The sequence below is a fragment of the Channa argus genome, chromosome 4 (genome assembly GCF_033026475.1).
Source record: "Channa argus isolate prfri chromosome 4, Channa argus male v1.0, whole genome shotgun sequence".
Lineage (NCBI taxonomy): Eukaryota > Metazoa > Chordata > Actinopteri > Anabantiformes > Channidae > Channa > Channa argus.
The window spans coordinates 12,654,776-12,680,272 of record NC_090200.1 but is presented as its reverse complement, the minus strand read 5'-3'; the positions used below and the strand labels follow the sequence as shown (position 1 = coordinate 12,680,272).

General features: G+C 39.5%; 4 protein-coding genes across 9 annotated transcripts in view; 3 read left to right on the top strand and 1 right to left on the bottom strand.

Moving 5' to 3' along the window:
- ano3 (anoctamin 3) overlaps positions 1-6,710 on the top strand; it is a 31,243-nt gene extending 24,533 nt beyond the window's left edge. For all 5 annotated transcript variants that reach the window (XM_067499962.1, XM_067499961.1, XM_067499964.1 and 2 more), the window contains 8 exons: positions 44-155; positions 442-499; positions 766-863; positions 1,134-1,288; positions 1,450-1,602; positions 2,411-2,561; positions 2,650-2,830; positions 3,299-6,710. In XM_067499962.1, the coding sequence (XP_067356063.1) occupies positions 44-155; positions 442-499; positions 766-863; positions 1,134-1,288; positions 1,450-1,602; positions 2,411-2,561; positions 2,650-2,830; positions 3,299-3,481 (1,091 nt within the window). In that variant the 3' untranslated portion in view covers positions 3,482-6,710. The remainder of the gene's footprint in view (positions 1-43; positions 156-441; positions 500-765; positions 864-1,133; positions 1,289-1,449; positions 1,603-2,410; positions 2,562-2,649; positions 2,831-3,298) is intronic.
- A 6,787-nt stretch (positions 6,711-13,497) lies between these two features.
- On the top strand, positions 13,498-15,420 carry fibina (fin bud initiation factor a). Its single transcript, XM_067500047.1, has one exon. It carries the CDS (start codon positions 13,674-13,676, stop codon positions 14,298-14,300), a length of 627 nt encoding a protein of 208 aa, XP_067356148.1. The 5' UTR covers positions 13,498-13,673; the 3' UTR covers positions 14,301-15,420.
- Positions 15,421-17,569: 2,149 nt separating this feature from the next.
- Positions 17,570-21,219, bottom strand: tmem276a (transmembrane protein 276a). The gene is made up of 4 exons (XM_067500042.1): positions 20,317-21,219; positions 19,796-19,909; positions 19,558-19,695; positions 17,570-19,389 (listed from the first exon to the last, which is right to left on the bottom strand). Exons 1-4 carry the CDS (start codon positions 20,714-20,716, stop codon positions 19,142-19,144), a joined length of 900 nt encoding a protein of 299 aa, XP_067356143.1. The 5' UTR covers positions 20,717-21,219; the 3' UTR covers positions 17,570-19,141.
- A 1,058-nt stretch (positions 21,220-22,277) lies between these two features.
- On the top strand, positions 22,278-25,017 carry spi1a (Spi-1 proto-oncogene a). Of its 2 annotated transcripts, none has more exons than XM_067500044.1 (5): positions 22,278-22,435; positions 22,726-22,816; positions 22,965-23,074; positions 24,112-24,274; positions 24,412-25,017. In XM_067500044.1, exons 1-5 carry the CDS (start codon positions 22,409-22,411, stop codon positions 24,717-24,719), a joined length of 699 nt encoding a protein of 232 aa, XP_067356145.1. In that variant the 5' UTR covers positions 22,278-22,408; the 3' UTR covers positions 24,720-25,017. The 2 variants fall into 2 exon arrangements, with proteins under 2 accessions (XP_067356145.1, XP_067356144.1); XM_067500043.1 differs by having other exon boundaries at positions 22,279-22,435; positions 22,890-23,074.
- The last annotated feature ends 480 nt before the right edge of the window (positions 25,018-25,497 follow it).

The window sequence follows — 25,497 nt, the reverse complement described above, 5'->3', positions numbered from 1 at the left end:
TGCTCACCCATCCACCCTACATTTCTTGTTTCTTTCCCTGCAGAACACCCACGAACAGAGTCCGAGTGGGAGAACAGCTTTGCTCTTAAGATGTTCCTGTTCCAGTTTGTAAATCTGAATAGCTCCACATTTTATATCGCTTTCTTTCTGGGAAGGTAGGCCAGCTGCTGTGAACTTTACAGTTCCTGTTTACAGTGAATGTAATGAGCAATGCTGCAAAGATGTTGTGTTTCAAACTTCCGTGTCATCAGATCTGCCAAGACTTTTCTTTCCTCACTGTAAAGTTATTATTACAAATTATACTGCTGTGTTTAGAAACATGACTAAGCCGTGGTTTATCACACATAATGAGGAGCTTCACGTCTATTTTTTCTGCTCTGAGTTTATTAGTGTTTCTCTGATTGAATTCTGTGCCAATGTTGCCTATCTCAATCGGTTCAGGTTTGCTGGCAGGCCTGGAAAATACAATAAACTCTTTAATCGATGGAGACTGGAGGAGGTGAGTTCAATTTAGCGAATGATTATTGCAGGAATGGCTGGGCAAATTAATGAGTTCAGATTTAGGATATATTTAGAATTTTTCAAGTATGTAATCTTTTCCATGTATATTACTAATCTCTATATTATTATAGAGATTATATATACTGTATATTACTAATTACTAATAAAAAAAAATGGGATGGTGATTCCTATTTAAATGTCTTTAAATGACCAAACATGAAATATGGATTTGAAAGTGTGATTATTTGACTGTATTTATTTCAGTGTCACCCCAGTGGCTGTTTGATTGATTTGTGCCTGCAAATGGGAGTCATCATGTTCTTCAAACAAATCTGGAATAACTTCATGGAGCTCGGTTATCCGTAAGCAATATGTTATTATAGTCATGCTTCGTTCTCTATGAGCCATTAGAAATGCCACATTTGAACTTTAATGCTGTCAATTCAAGTGATTGGCCTTTTGCAAACTGTGTGTGATTCGAGTAAAGTTGTAGCATCCAAAAAAAACCTTTCTCCTGCAGAAACAAATCACATCCTCTTGCGTGCAGCTTAGTAAAAGAGTCCCTGCAGTGCTCAGTACATTGTCAGAAATAATTGCTCTGACTTGACAGTTAGCTGCTTGTTACATTTCAGTTTGCTGCAGAACTGGTGGTCTCGTAGGAAAATGAAGAAAGGAGGCGGTGGAGGGCAGAATGTGGAGAATAAAGCCCAGCTTCCACAGTGGGACAAAGACTGGAATCTCCAGCCCATGAATGCCCATGGACTTGTGGATGAATACCTTGAAATGGGTAAAACATTAGCATCCTTTGATGTGCTATATTTGAATTTCTCTGAAAAAGGAAGAAATCCATGCAAATTGGGGCTATTATTCATTCTTTAACATTGTTTGTGCCAGTATCAAGACAGACATTTCCTCTGAAGTTCAAACAAACAGTTCTTTCCTTTACAGTTCTCCAGTTTGGCTTCACCACCATCTTTGTAGCGGCCTTCCCATTGGCTCCTCTCCTGGCTCTGCTGAACAACATCATTGAGATTCGTCTTGATGCTTACAAGTTTGTCACGCAGTGGAGGAGACCCATGCCTGCCCGTGCCACAGACATAGGTCAGAGTGAACCCTGACGTCTTCTCACACTGTGTGCTTTGATTTCTCAGCCACATTTCACAGTTTACTCCTTGTGGGATTGAAATATGTGTCATCCTATGAAGATAGATATGTTGTCATATCCACTGTTTCTAGATTGCCATATGCTACCCCTCTCTCCACTAGCCCACCTCCCCATATGATTACAAACACCAAACGCCAAATATTTCACCAAATGCTTCTTGTGGCATGTTGCCCTCTAATTAAAGGGAGAATCCACCCTGAAACATTTAGAAATTCCTCAGCTGTAATGAACACAGTGTGTGTCAGTTGCACATAATCAAAGAGCAAAGCTTTTTAGAAGTTTTTAGCTGACATTTACTGAGGCATACGGAGGCAAGTTTAATGAAGAAAAGGTGGAGAGAGGATTTGTCTCCACAGACAGTAGCCTTGAAAGACCAAGGAATATGAAGGATTTTGGGTAACACAATATACAAACTATTTGTATATAGACAGTCATTATTATTCCTGCATTTTCTCCACATTCTGTTTTTTTTTTTTTGACTGAAAAGAAGTAAATTAACCTCAATGAAGCAAAGTGAGCACATAAGGAGAGAGAAATTACAAGCTTTCTGAAATCATAAATGAGTGGATTCATGACATTATTAAGAGTATAAATCGACAGACATTTCCTTTCCAGTTGTCATCTATGATTTCTCACTAGGTGCACTTAAATATTTTATCCCTAAAAGACTTAGAGATACAGTAATATTAAACTGCAGTTTAATGCAGTTTGTAGCCGTACTGACTGATCTGTTTTGCCTGTCAGGTATCTGGCATGGGATTCTCGAAGGTATTGGCGTGCTGGCAGTCATCACCAACGCCTTCGTGATTGCCATCACATCAGACTACATCCCCCGCTTTGTTTATGCCTTTAAATATGGTCCGTGTGTGAACAAGGGACACCACCATGTGGATGAGTAAGCCTTCAAAACAATGCACAAGCGGTGAAGATATCTGGCTGAGTACCTTCTGTTGTGGTCTGATAGCTTCTTGTTTTGGCCTCAGGTGTTTGCGAGGCTACATGAACAGCAGCCTGTCGGTGTTTGACATGGGCAACAGCAGCCAGCCCAGATACTGCAGGTACAGAGACTATAGAGCACCACCCTGGAGCCCCATGCCATACGAATTCACCCTGCAGTTTTGGCACGTTTTAGCTGCCAGGCTGGCCTTCATCATCGTCTTTGAGGTATGTCAGCACTCCCTGCTTCCTGTTTGTTTGTTTACTGGCAAGGCACGCAGCAAATACCCCGTTTCTCTAACTCCATGTAACTGCAGATTTTTTAGATTCGATTTTTGCATTTCCATTACCTAATGTGCTGTCACTGTAAAACTAAAACCTCACAGGGCCATTTGAGATGGTTTTCATGCTTTAATGTGATTTTGCTGCTGCAGAAAGTGAAAACTCAAAACCCACTTTACAAATTCTACATCACATGGTGGGTTAGCTAAACAAAGGCACCATGTTTCTTCTTTTTCTATAAAATCTTTTTCTTGTCCTTATAAAAAAATTATATAATTATATATAGATTATATAAAAATTGGGGTGCAAACAGTGCTTACCTGTGCATGGTCAATGAATTATGCATCAAGTACTGACACCTAAAATGTGTGAGCTTCGTGTCAGAAACTCATAAATGGTTAATGCTTTCCTCAGCACCTGGTGTTTGGGATCAAGTCCTTCATAGCGTACCTTATTCCGGACATGCCAAAGGATCTCTGCGATCGCATGAGGAGGGAAAAGTACCTGATGCAAGAGATGATCTATGAAGCAGAACTGGAGCACCTGCAGATGGAGAGAAAGAAGAACGGGCGACGTTATCACCACGAGTGGCCTTAGTTTTACCCCGATGTCTCCACTACATGCCGCAAAGCCCTCAACTCACAGGCACAACCTCCCCTGCCTGCTTATTTATGTATTTAGCTTTGAGAGTTGATTCCGCTTCTATCAGCTGATTCTGTACACCAAAGACTCCCTTCTCTGTGACCAGATCTTCCCCCAGTCCTGTTTGGCTTCAGCCAAAGTTCCATCCCTGACTCCTTGCTCACCATCTGTTCAATGTCCATTGTTGGCGCTGCTCTTCGTTTTTGGCTCTGACCCTTTCAACACATCCCCAATCCCTCACATGGCTTTATCCAGCAGATTTATCTTCGTTCTTTGGTTTCGCTGGGATATGTCCTGTCAAATTGTAATGTTTACTATGCAGATCAAGGGCTGCAGATCACCACTGTTCACTTCTGGCGTCCGTCCTGCACTCTCACTGTGTGGCAGCTACTACTCAGCTTTGACCCTGCAGTCTGGTGCATCTTACAGCATGGCTGTGTTTTTCTCCCGTGAGCATAAGCAGAGCAACTCTTCTATTGGTTATATGACAGAGCTACTGTGGCAATTAGCGTATTCCTGTTGCTAAAGTGATTCTGGTGATGTGGCTGCCAAACAAAAGGGACATCGTACCTGCAAAGCAACTGTATATTGCCCTTGGAGCATGCTGGTTAATATTTGCAGTCTTTTGTTAAACTGCAAAGAAAACACTAACAAAAATAAAAACAACAGCACTTATTGCAATGGATGTTAACATCCATTCAGTAGATTTGACAAAGAATTCTCTATGAAATCCTATAAAGTGCATGGTAATATTGTTTTGTATCTTTTGATGAACCCAGTGTTGAAGCCTGGTTCGTGTGTGTCATGTATTCGGTGTGAGCTTTGTGTTATTTTATCTGTGCTACTGCTGAAGCTGACTATCTTGAGTTTAGGAAATGTGAACTTAGTGCAATTTGATTGTGCCTACAGTTGTTGTGTGCACAACTGTGTCACCAACATCACGTGTGCCTGTGTGTGTTGCACGTGCTTTTTCAAGTGCAAGACATATTCTCTCTTCTTGTTCTGTTGTCTGATCTGCTGTAGACTCTCTGAACCCTCCTGGATTTATTTTGGATGTGAGTCCCACCACAGTACCTACTCCTGACTCAGCTAATTGCTCTGAAACATGTCAATGGTATACGTTGTAATGCGACTCCCATCATGAACAATGTATACGCTCGCATGTAGGAGTTACAAATCCGCTCTTCCATTCTATGCTCACAGCCTGTTCTTTATTTGCTGTTGGAAACCCTGAAGCGTGGTTGAAACTTGGATCACTTGAGCATACCTGTGGCTTGGATGTTCAGTTTGCAAAGAACATCCATCCACTGTTCACCGCTCACAAAGTACAAGAACAAACTTAATTAACTCATGGCAGATGTGCTTTCGGCTGCTTTCTCACCTTTATCGATGTGAAACTGAAAAATTGGGTTTTGTTGAATGCACAGTCATGACATTGCCTTTTTTTTTTGTGGTCTGTTCTGATGTCATGGATTAGAGCAGCATGTTTTCCCCCAACAGGAAGAGCAACACATGCATCTGTGAGTACAAGTCAGAATCATAATAATTTTCTGCTTCATTCATGTTGAGATTAAGAGTTATGAAGAATGTAAAGTGAAGTTGATGAACACTTTTGCCCCGACACTGCAGTGCAGATCATGTTGATCATAAGTAAAAATGAGTAAGAGTTCTCCACAGTGTGCGTAGTAAACATGCAAGTAACACCAGTCTAACATCTGAAGGAAAAGAGCATCACTACCCACAGTGCACAACACTGAAAAGCTTTTTTTTTTTTTTTATTGTACAAGAACTTTAATTTTAACTTGTTAATTTATTTGTGTGTTTTTTTTGTATATACATTTTATGTAATGTTTTTATACTATTTTGTGCTACCAATATGAGTTCACCTGCTTCCACCCTCAGAAAGACAAAGCAACGTCCACATTTCTCAGGTGTCCTCTGAATGTTTTCTGATGTTCAACTTTTTAGCATATTTTCTAAGATGCAATCAAAGATATTCTGCTTTTTAAGTATATATCTTTTCACTGCAATACATTTGCATGAATGTAATGCACACTCAAGAGCATGTTTGGTTTTCTTTTTGCATAATAAGTATACACTAGTATAGGTAGTTAGAGACACGATACAGGTTGGTGGCTACAAATTAATGATGTGTTCAGCTTATAATGTTCAGGCAAATCTTTCATAATGATTTGATTCAGAATTCAACTATTTATTTATAAATGTGATTCGAGTATTTAGGAAACTATTCCAGGTTTTTCAAAACATCTTCCCTGCTATGTGAACACTAAAAATCTATGCATGTTGTTATCTCTGACGGATACCTTTAATTTAAACAGATGCAGATGTAAATGTTCTGGTAGAATATGCATGATGACACCGAACACCTGCTTTGAGCTCACGCCTGTAAAGTTGTTAACAGAGTCTTAAAACATATCAGCTCTCTATTTCAGTGTTGATCATTTTTGAAGGTCCAGGTAAGACGTGTGTTCTTTGACTGACTTTTATACTTTAGGTGTACTTTCTAAATAATAGCTTGAGCTCCAGACTGATTATTATAATTTCAAGGAGAGTCTGATTAACAAACCTCAAACTTGCATTGTTTCAGCACGCAACAGGGAATTAGAATTACCCCTTAACAAGTGTTTAACCAAATGGGACAGCAGTGATTTTATGAGTGAATAGCTTTGATGCTTGACTTGCCCAGCTACTAATAATTTCCAGATTGATCTTTTTTCCAGCTATCGTCTCCTCTCTGAGAGCATTAGTTCACCTTTTCACTAACACAAATGCTGCACAGAGGTGAAAAGGTGCTTCTCATGTCTTCTGCTGTTGGCAGTAGCACAATATGGGTATTGTATAATAAGTAATAATGACATGACCTTGCACATCTTTGAAAACATTCTAGTCTGGAGGGGGATTAAGCTTTCTGTTCTATGCTATGCTTCCTAATAGGATTGTGCTTGAGCAAGTGATACTTGACGTGGAAGCAATGTGATGTTAGATCATAGTTTTACCTGTACAATAGGATGGTATCAGTTGTGACATAAAGTGTATCAGTTACATTGTTTACTTCATTCCTGTTTACATGCAAAAACATATTGAAATGTATAAAAATAATGTAACATAAAATAATTTGGATATCACTCTTTTCTGTAATAAATCATGGATTGTATCTTTTGAATTACAACTGCTTGTCTATTTTTGTTTCTCCTATAATTTAAAACAGCAGAGAAGCAGCCTCTGAGCCGAGCTGATATCATCTTCATGACTATCCAAGTTTAATTTAATCGGCTTATGGAAAAAAACAGAGCCCGGTGGAGTGCAGAGATTGTTTTTTTTTACCCCACTATTATCGCAAACCACAAATCTTCTTGCCAGAGGTCATATAACATATTGTTAAAAAGATTGTGTTTCTATGTCAGAGCCACTATTTGACTTTTGTTGGATTTCCTCACTGTGCTATACTGTTTACTGTCAGTTTTTACAGTCAGATCTAAACACCTCTGAAGAGACATGCAAAGATTTGGTTTTGTTAGAGCTCTTGTGACAGATGTGTAATACTTCATTATTTCCTGTGTTCTGTCTTACTGTTGCATGCCCAGTCCGAGATATTTCCTGTCAGCTCTGTGACCAGAAGCATAAGACATAACGTACTAGGCCAAAAAGTTGTGGTTTCACACACTCACTCACACTACTGCTGAGTCGTGTAGAAAGTTCAGAAATTCACTTACGCTGCCACCCTTTCTTAAGGATGGTAGATGTGGCAGGGCACTGGAAAAGTAAACTGCTGTAGCATATTTGTTGGTAAAGTCTTTGTAAAAAAGAAGAATTTTAATAATACAGACAGAGACAAAATAGGACAAACCAACTTAAAATTGAAAAGAAGAGGAGAATCAAAATCAACTAGCCTCACAGTTGTACAGTGTGACAGCTGGTGATATTTCTACAGTGGTGGAAGTTCTCAACTCTTTCCACCCAAATGTAAAATACTCAATTCCAAATAAAAACTCAGCATTTCATATTCTACGTAAGGACTGCACTAGTAATACATGGGAATCAGAGCAAAACAGTAAGAGCAGAAGCAACCCTTTTAAAGAAAAGGAAAGATGTTCTGGTTCAGCATAAAATGTATGCTGCAGCTCAGCTGCACATTGCTGCTAACAGCTGGGGTTTTTCTTCAGGGCACCAAAGTAAAACCTGTGAGAGTAACAATAAACCAGAAACAGCAAAATTCACATTTTATGCAGTGCAGTTTTCCAGAGGGGACATTATTCCATAGTTACTGCCTAATAATATGTCTGTGATTTTTAACCACTCTCTCTCTCTCTCTCATGCTGACTCCAGACGTTTGTGCTTAATCTCCCTCACTGAGCACCTTCAAGTGTGTGATGTTATTCATACTCAGATTTACAGTGCGGGATAGAATTGAAACAATCGTCATAGAAAATAAGCAATTTATTTTTTCTCCTATTTCTTGTGTACGGTGTGCTGGGACCTACAATAACAAAATGTATTTAATTCCTCATTACCAACACATAACGACTCCCGTCATTTTTTAGTCATTCAAGGTAACTTTTGATGTTGTTGATTCACTTCATTTCTCTGCACCATGATGAGATTAAGAGTTATTGTCTAGTTGTCTTAACAATATACATGTATTGTAGATAATAATCATTCTGGCCTTTCCAGACTGAAGTTATGCTGTGTTTGTTTTGTGGCCATGTACTTATCTAATACTCCGAACACACTAAACTTAAATCGTAAACATTATACTGTACCTGCATGTAAGCACCATAAGCTTCTCTTATTATGTGCTGAGGTTCAGGCAACATGCATTTCTAACATCTGGCACAGCAGCACACTCAGAAAACTTAGTTTGAATTTTGCAGAACTGGAATTGGAACATTTAATTACGGTCATACCTTTTACTGAAAAGTTGACCAAAGGACTGATCCCTACTAAGTAATCACATTTTGAAAATGCATCATTGCATTTCAAGCAATAAAAATGCATTAGAAGTCTAGTGTTTATTTATTCATTTTATTTTATTTTTTATTTTTTGCACAGCAGCTGGGGAGAACAGCAGTACAGCAGGCATGGTGGTAAAATGCCTTGCTGGGTAAAAGAGGGTAAGATTCAGACATGAAGCGTGAGTAACGGCCGTGACAGATGAGCTGACCTGAGTAAAGCCTCCTGCTCTGAGAGGGAGCAGACTCAAATTACCCGAATTGACACCTCGGGGCCAAGGCAAAATCTGCTATCAAACATCCTGCAGTATCAGGAATTTTTCTGCATCACAAGTCAGTTTCGACAAATAAAACTTTCTTCACCTTCATCGCTTTTATTGTTGTTGTTACTGCTACTAGTTGTAAGATGAATATTAAATAAATAATGTGTGTGCTGCTAAGAATTTATAATACAGGAAGAATTACATGTTATCTTAAATTACATTATGAGGAAAATGACACAACACAACGTCTTGATAGATAACCATTACATATATTCAAAGGGTATGTGGTTCTTTTCTGCTTGTTTGTTAACATCCTCGGTTCAAATGACAACAACAAAACAGACTGCAAAACCTCGGAAACTATGTGATACATCAAGTGGTGCAGCACTTAATAAAATCAAAATTCTTGGTTTAACAACGAGAGCACACTCATTAAAAAAAGACAAAGCATGTCTTTATAAATCCTGCACGTATTTATTGTGGAAGAGCAGAGTCTCGGTCTAATCCTGGTAGAAGCTGCATCTCAGGATTATGGGCTGAATGAAAACAATCTCCACTGAAGAGGGTCCAGGGATTGGGCTCAGAGGTTATTTGTCATCAACATTGTTCCATTTAACAACAGCAGCAGGGCCACGATGGAAACAGCCTCTTTTATTTGCACCGTTGAATATACACTAAATTTTATAACCTTCCATTTCCAGGGGATCCATTATTTGATGCTCCCACTTTTCAGGATATTTGTGACCTTGGTGCTTTTAAATGTGGGCTTATGATAATGTCATCATGCAGCTGTGATTCATATGCGTAGGAATAAAATGACTGTGAGGGTAATTACAATACTGTAGTAGGTGATAGATAGTGGGTGCAATGTATTATGAGTGCTGGAGACTTCTGACAGTAGAATAATTACTTCCTCTGCATCATTCCTCTGTATCATACGGAAGGATTTCTCCTTCTGTATTGTATATGATTGTTAAACACTGCGGAATAGTGAGTCTCTCGAGAGTTAGCACCAGGTTTATTTTTTACAGACGTGTTCGATTGAACAACTTTATTATGTTTTAGCTCTTTATCCTACACACACATCCATCCATCCATGTATTATTTGCCACCGCTTATCCTATTTGGGTCGTGGGGGGGGGGGGCTGGAGCCTAACCCAGCTGTCATAGAGCGAGAGGCTGGGTACACCCTGGACAGTTCGCCAGTCTATCGCAGGGCCACAGAGAGACACACACAGATTTAAATTCACACTCACATTCACACCTGTGTGCAATTATATTCACCAATTAACCTAACATGGTCTTTGGACCATGGGAGGAAACTGGAGTAACCTAAAGGAAACCGACACAAGGAGAACATTCAAACTCCACACAGAAAGCCCGCGGCCGACCGCTACACACAAACATATATTAAATTAAAGCAGAATTAAAGGATTGTGCAAAGGTTTGTGCTCTCTCTGCTTGTTGATCATGTGTTAATCTCTTAAAGCTGTAAAACCTAACCAGCTGTATAGAACTGACACAAAAATTTAGATATGAATTACCGTATAAAGTTAGTGGATATGTGATGGTTGGTGAGCATGAGGTGGCTGAGATTCACTGAGAGACATGAGAAAGTGCTGTTCCTCCCACGCAGCCTGCAGGCCCTCGACCCTCCTGCTCCCTCAGATCAGCTCTGAGAGGAAAACCCATCACCAGCCTATGAAAGGCATCAGTCCGAACTACAGCCCCTCAGGCCTCTGTGTACACACGAACACTGACATTAAACATCACACAATGGTGGGCAAACAAGAACATGCCTCACAACTCTTCTCTAAGTTATATTTGTTGTTACATCTGTTTTCAGGCAGCTTCTTCCCTGCAGAATCTCGCCCTGCTTTGGCAAGCTGGTCAGTTTACACTGTCAGTGTTTATGCTGAGAGACACTGTATTTATTCAGGTGTGTGACTTATGAAAGCCTGCGTGCCGGGAAGCCTCAAGCTGTCTTCGCCTGTATCCCTCATCCAGCAGTGTGTGCAGCAGTGCAACAGTGGATTTCAAACAAACTGCTCTGTTGACCTGAATTTGACTGGTTAAGAACAGAACACATGCACATCCAGCTTTTCTGATGGCCAACTGTAAAATATGTTTTCACAGTGAATGTTATGACTGTGCTGTTTCGCTCCTACAGATGCCATGATACTGACTTTCTTTTATACAGTGTTGACCTATTTGTGACCCATTTGAACTCTCCCATGATTACTGTGGAGTCTGACTCTAAAAATAAATGCAACAGTTCAAATATTTAAGTCAGTCACATTAGGGAATGTCAACTTGAGAGTTCAAAATAAAAATGAAATTCTGCTTAAAATATTTAAGGAGTGACAGAGTTATACAAGATAACATTTTTATGGTTGCAATAAATACTCTTTATTTTGTATCTTTATTAATTATTTACTCCACATAGTTTTTTAAAATGCACAAAAAAACTGCTTTTTGAATAGGGAAACTTGACTTAAATCAGGAGTCATATCTAGTCACCACTCATATTGTTTTAAAATCTGCCCCTGGCCGTCTTCATTGCAGATAATAGTTCCTGACCTACACTACATTTACCAGTTGCCCCCACCAGAGTGAAGGCTCATTGACACGTTTACTGAAACAACATGTTGAAAACGAGCCACTGTTAACATTATTAATCACACCAGCACTTTTCCTGCTATGACAACTCAAAAGGCCTGATGTGAAAACATTTGCTGAGCAGTTATTTCTCTTTCCCTGTCACCTGATCTCCACGCCTGCCTGAACACCTGCTCGCTCATCCTCCTCCACAAAGATCAATATCTGCCTTCCAGCCCTGGTTCCGTGACAGATTTTCTCCTTGGCACAGTATGATGAAAGAATTATGTTTACTTGTATTCGATTTCCTTTGTCTGATTTAACCCAGCCTTCTTGATCTGCTTTGGTTTAGCTCTTACTGTGCTTTTGACAAAATAAACCCTGCTTTTATCCTGCAGTTCGAATCTGTTTCCATCAGGTAAGGTAAGGAGAGGAACATGCACAGCACATTCCTTTGCCTTGCTTCATGTTGTCCCATATTTCAGTCATGAACTGTGTTTCTTTCTTTTATTACATAGCAACAAAAACAGAGACCACCCCTGCAGATACTGTATAGAGCATTAATGAAAATATCAAATGAAGGACGAATCTGGACATTTCCAGCACTGTGTTTATAGCTTCGCCACATGTTTCCAATTTGTGTGAGTATTGCTGACATGCTCAGAGCCACATCGGAGACCACCCTGTGATGATTTAATTATCCAAGACAGGATGTGCAGAAGAGGGAATTGTTACCCAGGGGACTCTCTCTCTTCACGTAGTAATGCATTCACCTGACTGAAGCCATCAGATTGAGCTCTATCTGCTCTCACTGTCTTGGAATCCAACAGGAAGCTGTTAGCTTGATAAAATCTGTTGTTTAAATTGTCCTCAAAAATTTAAACCCTTCTAATCGTATTCCTGTGAAAGTTCCATAATAATCAAACTACAGGATTTTTTTTTATTCTTGTACTGAATATTTTTGCTTGACTTTCCAAATTAGTTTAAAACAAAAAACTGAACTCTTTTTGACAATACAATACAACGCAACATAAAGCAAATGCCAACCCGACAGAAAGACATACATCTGGACGCAAAACACTTTGCAGCTCTGTAATAACAAATAAAAGTAAAATATTTTGGAAGAAATGTATCTATAGCATAGTATTAATGGGGTAATAACAACATATTGGGGACAGTGTTTCCTAATAACAAGCTATTGCCTATATTATTTCCGTAATAATGATGTAATGGGTTTGATGAAATAATGTTATGGTAATTACTTCGGATATAATCAGATAATCGCTCGGTACAAGTAATGATATAAGGGTCTAAATCACGTGGGTGTAAAGTGAAACCAAACAGCACTCAGTTAGCTAAAAATCATCCCAATGTTGCTTCATCTATAATATTACCCTCTTATAGCCCTGTTATTAACAAGCTGTGATGTGCTGCCAAAATATAATAATTAATGAAGATTTCATGAAAGCTGTTCCAAAATTGTGTGATTATAGTGTCAAAATGTAAAAAAGAAAAGGAAATTCGCCTTGTTTTTGTTTTTTGTTTTATTTGTTTTTTTATTTTGATTAGGATCAATCCAAAGATCAACAGGTCTCGGCTCGTCCCTTCAGGGGAACATGTTCAGGGGAACAGGTTTGGGGCCACCAAGCGCCCAGTGACTAGGGTAAATTAGACTTAAAACAAAACTCACAGAATGTGTCTGATAGTATAAACTTATGGGAGAAAAAACACAAATGAATCTGCTGATGCAGAAAACTACACTGAAACATTAAGTCACATTGATGGTTAGAAAATTTGCTTCAGGAAATGCTTGTAAACCAGAAACGTCTTATTAACGTTCCTTCTATATCTGGACTGAATTTGGTGGCATAAATTTTAATTTGGTGGCTTTTGATCACACAACACTAAGAACAAAAGGAAACCTGAACTTACAACTGTTTAAAATAGCTGACCAAGAAAAAGGGATTTGTTTTTTCAATGTGTTCAGCATTGGATGAGGAAGACCATTTTTCAGAAGAATTGGTTTTTACATTGTACACCAGCCTTTAATCTTTGGTCTTAGCCTACACGCCCCCTGTTCAACACGACAACAAACGTGTAGCTTTTACACTTAGTTACAAAGTTTGGCCCCATGAATTTGAGCGGAGTACTTGCAGCAGGGGCCACTGGGGCCCCTTTAACAGACAGTCTGTGCCTTTTAGGTGACGGGTGTGTGTGTGTGGGGGGGCTGTGTAACATGAGTCGGGATGAAAACCGTGCGCTGGATCCGACTTCCAGGGCAGATGCTGTTCAACAGAGAGCGCGAGGAAGTGCATAATGGATCCAATCCCACTGCTGCTCATCATAGTCACATCTTTGCCTTTCTGCTCGGCGGTCTACGCCGGGCCCCTCCAGCCGGAGATCTCCAATGGCACTTTCCATCACTTCTTTGTCCCAGACGGGGATTACGACGAGACTGAGGACCCGGAAGTGTGCCAGATGTTGTTTAAGTTCTCGGATGTGTATCCATGTGGGGCTAACGAGGACAGCGACTCTGTGGTGCGGGACGACTTCATCATCACCAAGCTGCAGGCGGAGGACGCGGCGCGTCTGCTGGAAAGCATCGGCCGGACTGTAGCGCACGACCTGGACGGAGAGGATAGCTACGGCAAGTTTCTCCACAGGGAGATCTCCCAGATCAGCGAGTCTTTTTCTAACGTGGACAAGTCTCTGCTGGAGCTGGAAGTGAAGTTTAAACAAAGTCAGGAAACCGAGCTGAGAGAGGAGCAACAGCTGAACGGCTATGTAGTGAAACAAGTGAGTGACATCCGGAGCGCGCTGAGGGAAACTACGGACATCTCTCTGGGACTCAAAGATAAACATGAGCTACTGTCTCTCATCATTCGCAGTCATGGAACTAGACTGAGCCGCCTGAAGACGGAGTTTCTTAATGTTGGTTCATAAGGGAGTTATGTGTGTGAGAGAGGCAGAGATGGAGACAGACAGAGACAGAGAAGACCCTCCAGTTCAATAAACAACTGGAAAGTTCAACTTGGCTTATGAGTACCCATCCTAAGTATTTGAGTGTCTCTGAACTTTGGTTTGCCCCATTCCGTGGAACTGTGTCATTAAGGGAGCTGTGTAAAAGAATCAATACATTCCTCTGAAACAAGAGTGGAAAAGGAAATGTGAACATACTCTGTGCCACTTGTGAGAAAGAAGTTTATGCAGTAGAAAGAAATTATGAAAAAAAAAAAAAAACACTCCAGATGGCTTTATTGGCTTTTGGATTAATAAAATGTCCAAAAGTAAGTCTGTTTGGTGTAAATTATCGTGGTTACAGAATTAGGTCTGTACAAATATGTAAATCATATATTTTTATCTCCTTGATCTTTTCTTTTTTCTTGTCTCCAAAATTGTCATTTTTGACAAATTCATAATTTGTCTGATGCAATGCTGAGAAAGTCACTGTATTGTAAAACCACCTCAGTCCTTTGGAGGTTCAGTTTGCATAAACACTAAGCCTTTGAAATTTGAACATTTGATTTTTAGCAGTGGAAAGTGACCCTCCTACCCTTGTTATGTCTTTACGTCACCGTGTTTGTTGTCGGCAACTTAACACTACAAGTGTCAGACTTCACTGTCCCGTTAATTGGCGTCTGAATTCTGCCACTGCTTCCATCTGGAAGTCATTTACTCAAGTATAAAAAAAGTTGGTATGAAACCGGCCACTGTCGTCATTATATATTCTTTTGTCTGTCACAAAACATTAAGTCCCCAGTTGGTATGAAATGTTTTTGTTTTTGCGTTGAGAGTCTGTGTTGCTTTGGATGATGTCATTTCTCCTAAAGCAGACTTCTTGTACAGCTTGTTTGAATCTCTTTCCAAAGGCTCCAATTTTGTGTCGACATACATGTAACTTCAGACACTATGGGAAGAAAGTAGTTTTGCGTTCCTGGAAGGCATTAACTCTGTCCTCATGGGTCACACGCACAAGACACTGTTTTCATTTTCTGTGCCTTGAATGTAATCATTTTTTTGGTTGTAATATCTGTATTCTTTGTCTTTAACTGTCTTTAAAACCCTTTTATTTCCAGCCAACCACAAAGTAGCTGCCATAAGTGTGCCCACTTTTTACAGAGATATTGTCTCTGCATCTGACAGGGAGCCAGATGGGCTGCTGTGGCCACAACTGGGTGTGATTTCCTCTGTCTGGATTTCCTCACAGTCCAGCTTCCCCCGAGGGACCCCTTTTTAAAAACAACCCTCTGTAGCTCTCTGTAGCCAACCCTGTCAAAAACCCAGAGCGTCAGGAGCTCCATGTGCAGGGAAACCCTATATGTCTATATGGCTATTAATTTCCAAGGCTGCTGCACAGGCCCTGATTAAAGATTTGGTTGAAATTTCCACTGTGCAAGCAAAGGTAGAGTGTGTCACGAAGACTCTCGAGCACCAATCTTAATTTGTCTATTTTGGCTAAAATCATTAATTCCACCTATAGAAAAATATTTTTCTCTAGATCAGTTTTGGCTCCATGAAGCAGAAACAGGAAGGCCTGAGTGTTAAGCCCGCTGTTAGAAGAATGTATTTTACTCACTGACATATTAAAGGACAAACAAAGAAAAGGTCAGGAATGCAGACCAGTGTTGACCCTGGACCACAGGGACCCCTTTCTGCGCACAGCACACGGTCACAAGACCCCATGTCTCTGTAGCACTGTTATTAGAAAGATCACAGATGGTTGAATGGTACAACTGCTTATTATTACCACTGCAATAAATACTTTACTAGCTGCTACCACTTCTAATATTATTACCATCTTTGAGCAATATAATGTTTTTTTTTTTTGTTGTTGTTGTTGTGGTTGTTTTTGAGGAAAAAGTAAGTGAACTAGTAGAATGCTGACAAAATGATTTTAATCACTTTGTTATAATTATTAGAGGTTTCAGCCATGCCTCATAATCTACGTCAGCAGGACAGCTCCACCACAGCAAAGCTTTTCGAGGAGCTTCTAAATGTATCTCAGATGACCAACTCTGTGTGAGCTGAGAAAGAAACTGCATCCTCTGATAAAGACCTTGTGGTTTTAATATGTTAGAGCCCAGCAAGGAGGCCTTCATTTTAAATCTTTTCCAACTGCACTTTTGAAGGACAAGAATGAATTTTCCCACACAATAAACATTTAACGAATGTTACAAAATCAACAATACAAATATAAGCTGCAGCACCTTCAAAGTTTTACTTAAGGAAACTATTAGATTACTATTTCTATTAGCATCAGCAGCATAGCTACTATAAGTATCAAATGTACCAAATGTAAATCTACCCAGATGTAAATGATCCATTTCAGAATGATTTACATATACTGATTATAATAAATGCATTCATGTGTTGAATTACATTACTTTTATAGCTAATTTAGATGCTACACTTCATTAGTTTGTCATTTGTTTGTTTGCTTGTTTGTTTGTTTGACTCTGCAAGGGAAGTAGTGGCTCAAGCTGTCAGATGGAGGAGTGAGAATACAATATTTTTGTGGTGTAAAGTTGGAGTTAAAGTGTAAAGTAATATAATAAAAAGTAATTGCCCAAGTAAAGTAGAAATACTTCCAAATTGTACTTTAGTAACCTACAGTATTTGAGAAAATGTATTCTGGTCGGACAGTTCCTAGACACTGCACTCATGTTCACAATTGAGCCATTTAAACTGGCCACTTTTACTAATCTACGTGTGAGATAAAATATACATTTTACACCACAGCATTGACAGTAACAGATGTAGTACCTAAAGTGTATTAGTCACAGAGTAGGTCTTTACATTAAAGCACCACCTACAACATTCAATTATTTTTTAAGCTGAGAGTAAATCTGTGACACGTCTCCTCATGAAAAATATAGTCAGATGTTTTGTGTTATTGCACTGCAAAAGGGAACTTATTTTGAGACTGAGTTTTGATTTGTTTTTTTAGAAAATACGTTATTACATATAATAAAATAAAAACTGTATTTTTATCAATTATTTCAAATTGTAATTGATTAGGGGTATTGGCAAGAATCTGGCAATATGATATTTATCATGATACAGAGCTTACAATTCAATAGATTGTGATTTATTGCAAAACTGTAAACAATTTTGTATATATCTAATTTTAGGAAATCTGTTATAGTCAACATGGTATATAACTGATTGTTATGACAGTTGTATTATAATGAACACACCACGATATGCAAATCTGAGTTTAAAAAAAGGTTAATATTTATGCAATAAGAGCAGCAGTAAATCAGAGCATCTATCTCGTCATCAGGGGTTTCATCACAGCTCAAAATTAACCACTGTCTGCCACTAAACTTGTAAACAGATAATAAAAAATCAGTAGTGTTTTTAAGAATCGATACAGTATCGCAAAACATGATACTGTTATGCTCAAATGTATCAAAACAAAATTAAAAAACTACCTCCATAGTTGAGAAGTTTCGACTGATAAATCCTGCACTATCTAAATCAATAATTAAAAATTGTATTCAAAACTACTCATCATTCAGCCCACCGAAAGCAAATGACCTTTTTCTTTGCATTTATAATATACAACACGTTGTTCATTAGATCACACACTTGGACTTATGAGTGGTCAACATGCTTTCAAATACCAATGTGGTTTAATTTCGGCACTGAGGCTGTACATAAAAATTCAATATAGGTTACATGAAAAATTTGAATAGGAATGAGAAGATGAGCAGCAAAGAAACATCTGAAAATGTATGAAGCCTGCATAAATTTCTCATTAAAGCTGCGGTGAAGTAATTACATTTCACAATGGCTGGTATGTTGATAATGGAAAAACAATATAATGGATCGTAAGTATGAGACTTTTGATTTGAAATATATCATCAGTGCTTTGAACGTGAAGCTTTTAGGAGATGATTATTTTAGTTTTTTCCTTTTATTTTTCACTTTTGTCATTCAGTGTCAGTTACAGACTCAATTTTTGGCCAAAGACACTTGCACTTTTAAGTGTTCAGAAGTGGTTGAATAAACCAGACGCCTGCTGGTAACACAAACAGCTGCTGTTTAAAAACAATGCTGTGAAAAGTCCTGACTCCATTAGCAGGCGACTCTGCCTGCTGACATGCCAGCAAACCCATGTTATAATCCAAGGGATAAAACAAGCTCAAAGAAGTTTATTTGATGTCTGTTCATTGTGTAAATGGGGGGAAATTGTTTAGCATGGCTCTTTTATTTTTCAAAAATATTTTTATGTGAGTAAGACCTCAAGAACAACAAAGCATTTCCCTCAAACAGAATTTGGTCTTAATGCTCATATTTGATTAAACACAAATGCATCTGCATACATACGATTCAAAAAGTACATGTACATATCTTGTCTTAAATGGGTACATGGTGATACACAGTTTCCCTTTGAAATGTGATAGCACACATCCATAATTTGATCCTCAGGACAGATTCCAAAGTTGTGCTATTGATGATCTGCCAGTATTTCTTTTTCTCTGTTTTCTTTTTAAACTAGCAGATTTTACTGGGAGAAATGTTATATAACTACTGTCCTCTTGTGGAGCAAGCAATAACACTGAACAGTTCATTCTTAAAGAGGGACAGCAAAAAGCACCAGAGTAACTGAAATCATCTTCAGTCACACATCTCCTCTTTTTCATGTTCACATGTGTGAGAGTCCGGTGCTTTGTGAGATGACTCTCCCTGCTCCGAGTCTCTGGGTAAAACTGTCCCTGGTACAGGGCTTGTCACTGTTTCAGGATGAGACAGGTGTCTGTTAGATGCGAGCCGCCCTGTCACACGCAGCCGTTCTCCTGCCTGGGCTTGTGCACCACAGGGGTTTGTGGAGGATAAAGAGAAGGAGCCAGTGTGCACAGAAAGCCAGCCAGCAATGTAAGGCCCAGTCCTCCCCATGCACAAAACATGGACCAGCCATAACCGTGACTGACATCCTCTGGTATACCAAACATGTAGCGAGGATAGCGGGACAGCTCAAAGTTGATCCCGGCCACACATGTGCAAAGGGAGATAATGCAGCATGTCCCTGCCAGAGAGGATGAAAAAAAAAAAAAAAAAACAACAAGTCAGACACAACAGTCACCCTACTCCATCTCCTCTCATGCCACCCTTCCTCATCCCCCTCATTAACAAAGACCTTACTGCCCCTGTGTGGTGACTCGGGGTAGTGCTCTTCATGTGAAGCACATCTTACCTCCCATGAGAAAGAGAAGTCCAGCGACATACTGCATCAGATCATGCTCTTTACAGCAGCCCAGCACGCCGATGATCCAGCCGAACAGGATGATGGATATGGCCATGCCTATGAAGCTTGCAGTCATCCTCTGGAGGTCTGCAGAGGCACAAGAGGAAGTGGTCGTGTTTGTTTGTGCGATGCCAAGTTTCTCCACACTAATGCATCACATTATAAAAGGGCATTTATGGGGACTCACGGAGCGCGTGCCACTCGTCCTGCCTTATCGTCTTCGTCAGATTGATTGGCAGAATTCTGGGAAGCGCCGATGATGAGTAGTAGTATTTTATTGGCGCACAGCGCGGAACCAATCCTGTGGATGTAAACAACACACACAAAACGGACACTCACAAGCACTGAGAAGACATAGAGAGGACATCACAGGGCTCTCTGCTGCCCCCCCCTCCCAAAAAAAGCATCCAACCCCCTTCCACCGCCGCCCACCCATCCACCCACACCATTGTAGCTTATTGTACGCATCTCGAGGCTTCTGTTACTACAGCTCGCTCTTTCGCGCTGGAAGATAACACAACACGTCGACTGTGTTGTAGCTGTACTTTGTGTTGTACTGCGTAGGCCTCGAGGGTCTGTGCGCAGCATCAGCACCTTGGATAGCGCATTCGCGCACTAAGTATTTACATATAGCGTCTCACACACAGACGTCCAAAACTATGGCACATATTCTAACACTAAATATGACCCCCACCCCCCGATCCAAACCTTTAAAGATCAGATCCTCTGTCTCTAAGTCAAACCCCTCTCGGTGGCACTTTCTCCACAGTCCTGTGATGGTGGAGTTGAAATGCCGACTGCAAAGGGACTCCATGGCCGGAGCAGGAGGCAAGAAGTGCCGCTTGGCCCGCAGCAACATTTCGCTGACACTGGATCCTTTCCTCTCCACGTTTTTCTCCTTTGGAAACATGCGAAGCGGGAGGTTGTTGTTGGAGATGTAAATGTAGCCGGGATCGTTTCTTTTGTTTGAATAATTCTTGCAGCGTTCCCGGTGCCTCCTCGCATCGGTCTCGTACCAGTTATCAGTGCTGATCGCTATTGCTATCAGTCCCATAGCGCAAAATGCCAAAAACAGACCTGCCACGGTTAAAGTCCTCATAGCAGCCATGTTCCATGCGTATCTCGCCTCGGTGCCGTGATAATTCACGGGACAGCAGGACTCCTCTCCTGGCTGCTGCTGTCAGTGTCTGAGATGGGGAGGAAATGTAGTAATATATGGAAATCCAAAATGTACATACATCCCCAAAACCCTCATTTCTCTATTTAGCCAACCTTCGCCAAAAAGGAACCGAATTCGGAGGTGGAGGATAAAGACATCTGCGCTTCTATCAGCTATTTTGGTTGTCTCCCCTATGCCTCTGAACTCAGTCTAGCCTAGATAGCCTTCTGGTCAGTCCAACGTCTGTTTTCCAGTAGATGGAGACAGAGCAAATATTTGAAAGCACAACAAGTCCCAGGGCTTCATTGTGCTGCTCTGTAGTGAGAGATTGACAAAGTTTGCTTGAGTTACCTCCCAAATCAAGTATCTCTCAGGTTTATTAATAGATTACATTGTCTCTCTCTTTCTTTCACACACACAAACACACACACATGCACACACACACAAACATACTGTAAGACTCATCACAAGACTCCTTTGCTGTGTGGTGAACAGGAAACAGTTTCAACACATCTAACAGACTGTCTCTGCAACTTTTTCAAAACACTTACAGGCGTTTTAAAAACACGCTGTAATACAGTTTCAAAATAAGTATGTGTTGTTCAACCACACTCAAGTTGCATCGTGTAGGATGTGAGTATTTTAGTTGGGTTAAAAATCAGTCCAATGCTTTGGTCGTGTGGCTGTGACAGATATTTGTGTGTCTGTGTTTTGTTTCACACTTCATCAGGAGGAGGGCGGGGTGGGGGGGGGGTGTATTACAGTCCAAGCAAGTTACTGGGACATAGTGTCTCCAAACCTTTCAGTTAGGTTTCACTGGTTTCATTCTCATGGTCAGTACTTCCTCAATTGAAACCAAAATGCCAAAGTAAAAGAGGAACAAGGCCCAATCCAAACTTCACTTTTGGTTTCAGCTCCTGTGAGCAACTCTTGATAAAGAATTCAGCTGCTGTTAAACTCTGCTTTTGTTGTGATCGAGACACAACAAACACGTCATATTTCCCTGCACAGAGGTGTTTTTAAAAGTCTGCTGTGTCTTATTAAGTATGGAGTGATCAATTAAATAACAATGTAGGTTAAAAATAATTCTATGTAAGTTTTAGGTCAAATCACAGCAGCACTTGAACTGTGGGGAAGTTGAAGCCTACAAGGGAACCAAATTATGTGTGATAGCAAGTAATGTTTATTTTATGAATATGACTATGTCACGAATATTTTAGGTGGTTTATATACCTCAAATGGATATTAATGCATAAAGATGTTTTTTATATGGGAAAAAATAACATTTTAGTCCTTCAGATACCTATTGCTACTGCAGCCACAGTGGACCACAGTTATGTCAGATACTGTATACATGTATTTCTTATATTCTATTCTTTTGTTGTACACTTATACAGGAAATGTTTTTGAATACTACTGGCTCGTACATGACACTCGACCATCAGGAACTAGCTGATTGTATGAATTTGCTAATTAGATGCTATGAGTCTATAGGTTCCAGCTTGTTTCTCACTTTCAGTTCCCATTTGCTTAGTGAAGTCAGTGCTCAGCGACATTGCGTGTTTGTCGGTGAAGCAACAAGAAAAAGTTAACACTCATCACCAGGTTCGGGAACCAAGATTCTCATGCTGCCTTGTTTACATGATGGACGGCTTTGTCATATCACATGTAAGTGCTTTTGTGATTTATGTGCTTCGAAGAACAAATCTGGTTCTCTAGTCTGTGCGCTTTGTTACAATGACAGGGTTTTCCCTGTGGTTATATAGCTGGTATACATTTTTAAACAAGATACAAGATGGTAACTGTACATTTACAATTGCCTCTGGTAATCTGGTCCGTTTTATTATTTATTTTATTTTTAGAATTAATTGTGATATTTGACATAGCTTTTGTAGGGTAAAGAAACACATGCTTTTACTATCTCTCGAAGCTAAAAATCTTATTTTCCCTCTCCAAAGTCAGAGGAAAATATTCCAAGTGAGACTGAAAATTATCGACCACCTGCAGAGCTCTACCCCTACCTCACTAATGTAGGGGAGAATTATGAAGGTGAGATTTTTTTTAATGTTTAAATAAAGGCTTATGTATTAATTTGAGTATTTAAACCCCCATTGTGGTTCAGACCACAGATGGACCTTTCACTCTGAGCGAATCCAGCCAACAGACTTTGAGAATTCACCAGTGAATCATCTTACAGAGCTTCAGTCTGTGTCTCCTCAACAACTGATCCAACCATACCGCTACAGCAGTGAGTCCCTGCCCCTTCACCTGGATCCTCCACTCGTATCTCTCCCTGTGTCACCACAAGTAAGTTCATGTGTGGAAATTAACAGGCTTATAGGCTTCAGTGCTGACAGGGAAATAGTTTAACCCCCACCCATCACCACCATTTTAAAGCAGGAAAAGGGCTTTCAATTGTGACAGGAGGCCAGTTTTTATTGTGACATTATTGTCAGCATGCAGCTTTGGAGGTTTGCACTGATGAACAATTGTGTCAAACATTATTACATTATGTGAGTCACATAAGCCAGATGACTCATATGTCATGTCAAAGAGATCTTGCCCACTGTTGTTTAAATTCTGGATAAAAAAGGAGCCAAAACATAATAGACACTTTCAAGGTAAACTTTAGAGAAAGATTCTATTCATTTTCCAATTTCTTTTAAGCTTTGTATTAATTTGATACTTTTACCTTTCAAGTGAAAATTATCCCAAACAAGGTGTTAACCATGTTCCCCACTGGTATTTATTTTCCCCATGCGTTAGTCTGTTGTTTGTTTTCTAATTAATTTAAAAACTGGCCATCACAAGTCCAAAGCCCCAGGAACATTTACTCCTACTGCTCGATTTAGTCAATCATCAGATTCAAAGAGTTTTACTTTATTATCATAGAAGACAAATACAATAAGCAATTATTCACAGTTAAAAAGCTAGAATCATCTTCGAACATTGTCGTGCTTTAATTTAAAAAAGGCAATTATTCAGTCATAAAATTAATTGCCAGTTAATACAGTTCTATTGATCAACTAATTGATCAGTGAAGTAATCATTTCAGGTATTGATTACTAAATAAATATAATGGATTCACAATGTTTATAAAAACATTTAAGTTTGACAAATAAAGTAGATGATGTTGAGATTTGGGGACATTTAACTGAAATGTCATCTACACCACGTGGTCTTGCTGAGTATTGAATTCTATTTTGACACAGCTACTTCCCCTTTTAATACAATGACAGCATTTAAAAGAAAATGTCAGACGATGAATAATTGCAAAACAACACAAAAAATGTAATCTTTTCTGTGTTTGTGAAATTTTGACCTGTTTTAAATTTATCCTTAAGATCCCATATTACACCCCGTCCCTGTGCTACCAGTATCAGTCCACCTCACCTGGGCATTACTACTCTGAGGAGGAACAGAGGGGAATCAGTCCCCCACTTGAGGTGTCAGAAGGGGAGGATGAATTTGAAGAACGAAACCACTCCTCCTTCAGGAAAGACAGTAGTAAGTAATTCCAATACAAACATTCTACTGACATCCAATCTCATTGTACAGGAATTCACCCTGCAGCCTAGAAAAACTAATACAAATACTCATACCAGGCAGAACAGCTTAAAGAAGTGTCATATTTTACACTCTAGACAAGAAGAAAATCCGCCTTTACCAGTTCCTGCTGGACTTGCTAAGAAACGGGGACATGAGTGACAGTATCTGGTGGCTGGACCAGGACAAGGGCATCTTCCAGTTCTCCACTAAACACAAAGAAGCTCTGGCCAGCCACTGGGGTATTCAGAAAGGCAACCGCAAAAAAATGACTTACCAAAAAATGGCTCGGGCTCTGAGAAACTATGGCAAAACTGGAGAGATTAAGAAAGTTAAAAAGAAACTAACCTACCAGTTCAGTGAGGAAGTTCTGAGGAACCTCTATTTACGCCAGTATCCTCACTGATGAGGGGAAAATGTTTGTTTATTTACTTTGCTGAGATCACTAAAGTACCCAAAATTGTGTTTTGCCTGTAGATTTGCTAATTCATTTTTTTTCCAACCAAGTTTTTCTCAGTTATTTATTTTTAATAATGACCTTCCTTTAACTTTCACATAATGTAACCCCCCATGTTTCATAGTCAAGATAAAGTTTGTGGATTAAGTATGATTAAAGATCAGGAACAGGTAAAAAAATAAACATTCAAATGTCTTTTCATTAATGTTTTGTCTTGGATATGTGTGAATAAATGTTATGTTGTGTTCATTTTGTACATTTACTGAAATCACCTGAACTGCCATTTAACATTTTCTGATCCCCCACTGTAGCTGTAATTCTATACAGCAAGATCAGTGTTCTTCATTCTTGAAGAACCTGAAGTTTAGAGATATATATCAGTGTCTATAGCTAATATTGTCACACATGGGCCTATAAACTAGAAAAAGGCTGTAGTAAATTGCAAAAATCAGAGGACAGAGAAAATTACTGCATACATTATGGTTTAATCCCTATAGGCTCTTTTCTGCAGATAAACTTTTAAATACATTTCTGCATCACTTTACACTGACAGAATCGCTTGGGGAGATCTCTTGAATGGTTGGACTAACAGAAGGAAAAATTATGGGGAGCAAACCTGTTTTAGTGTGGGCACTTAAAAAAGTGAATCTATCCTGTTTTACACACGCTATACTGTAACCTTTTTAGCAATATCTGAAATATCAGTAACATCTGAAATGTTTTTTTA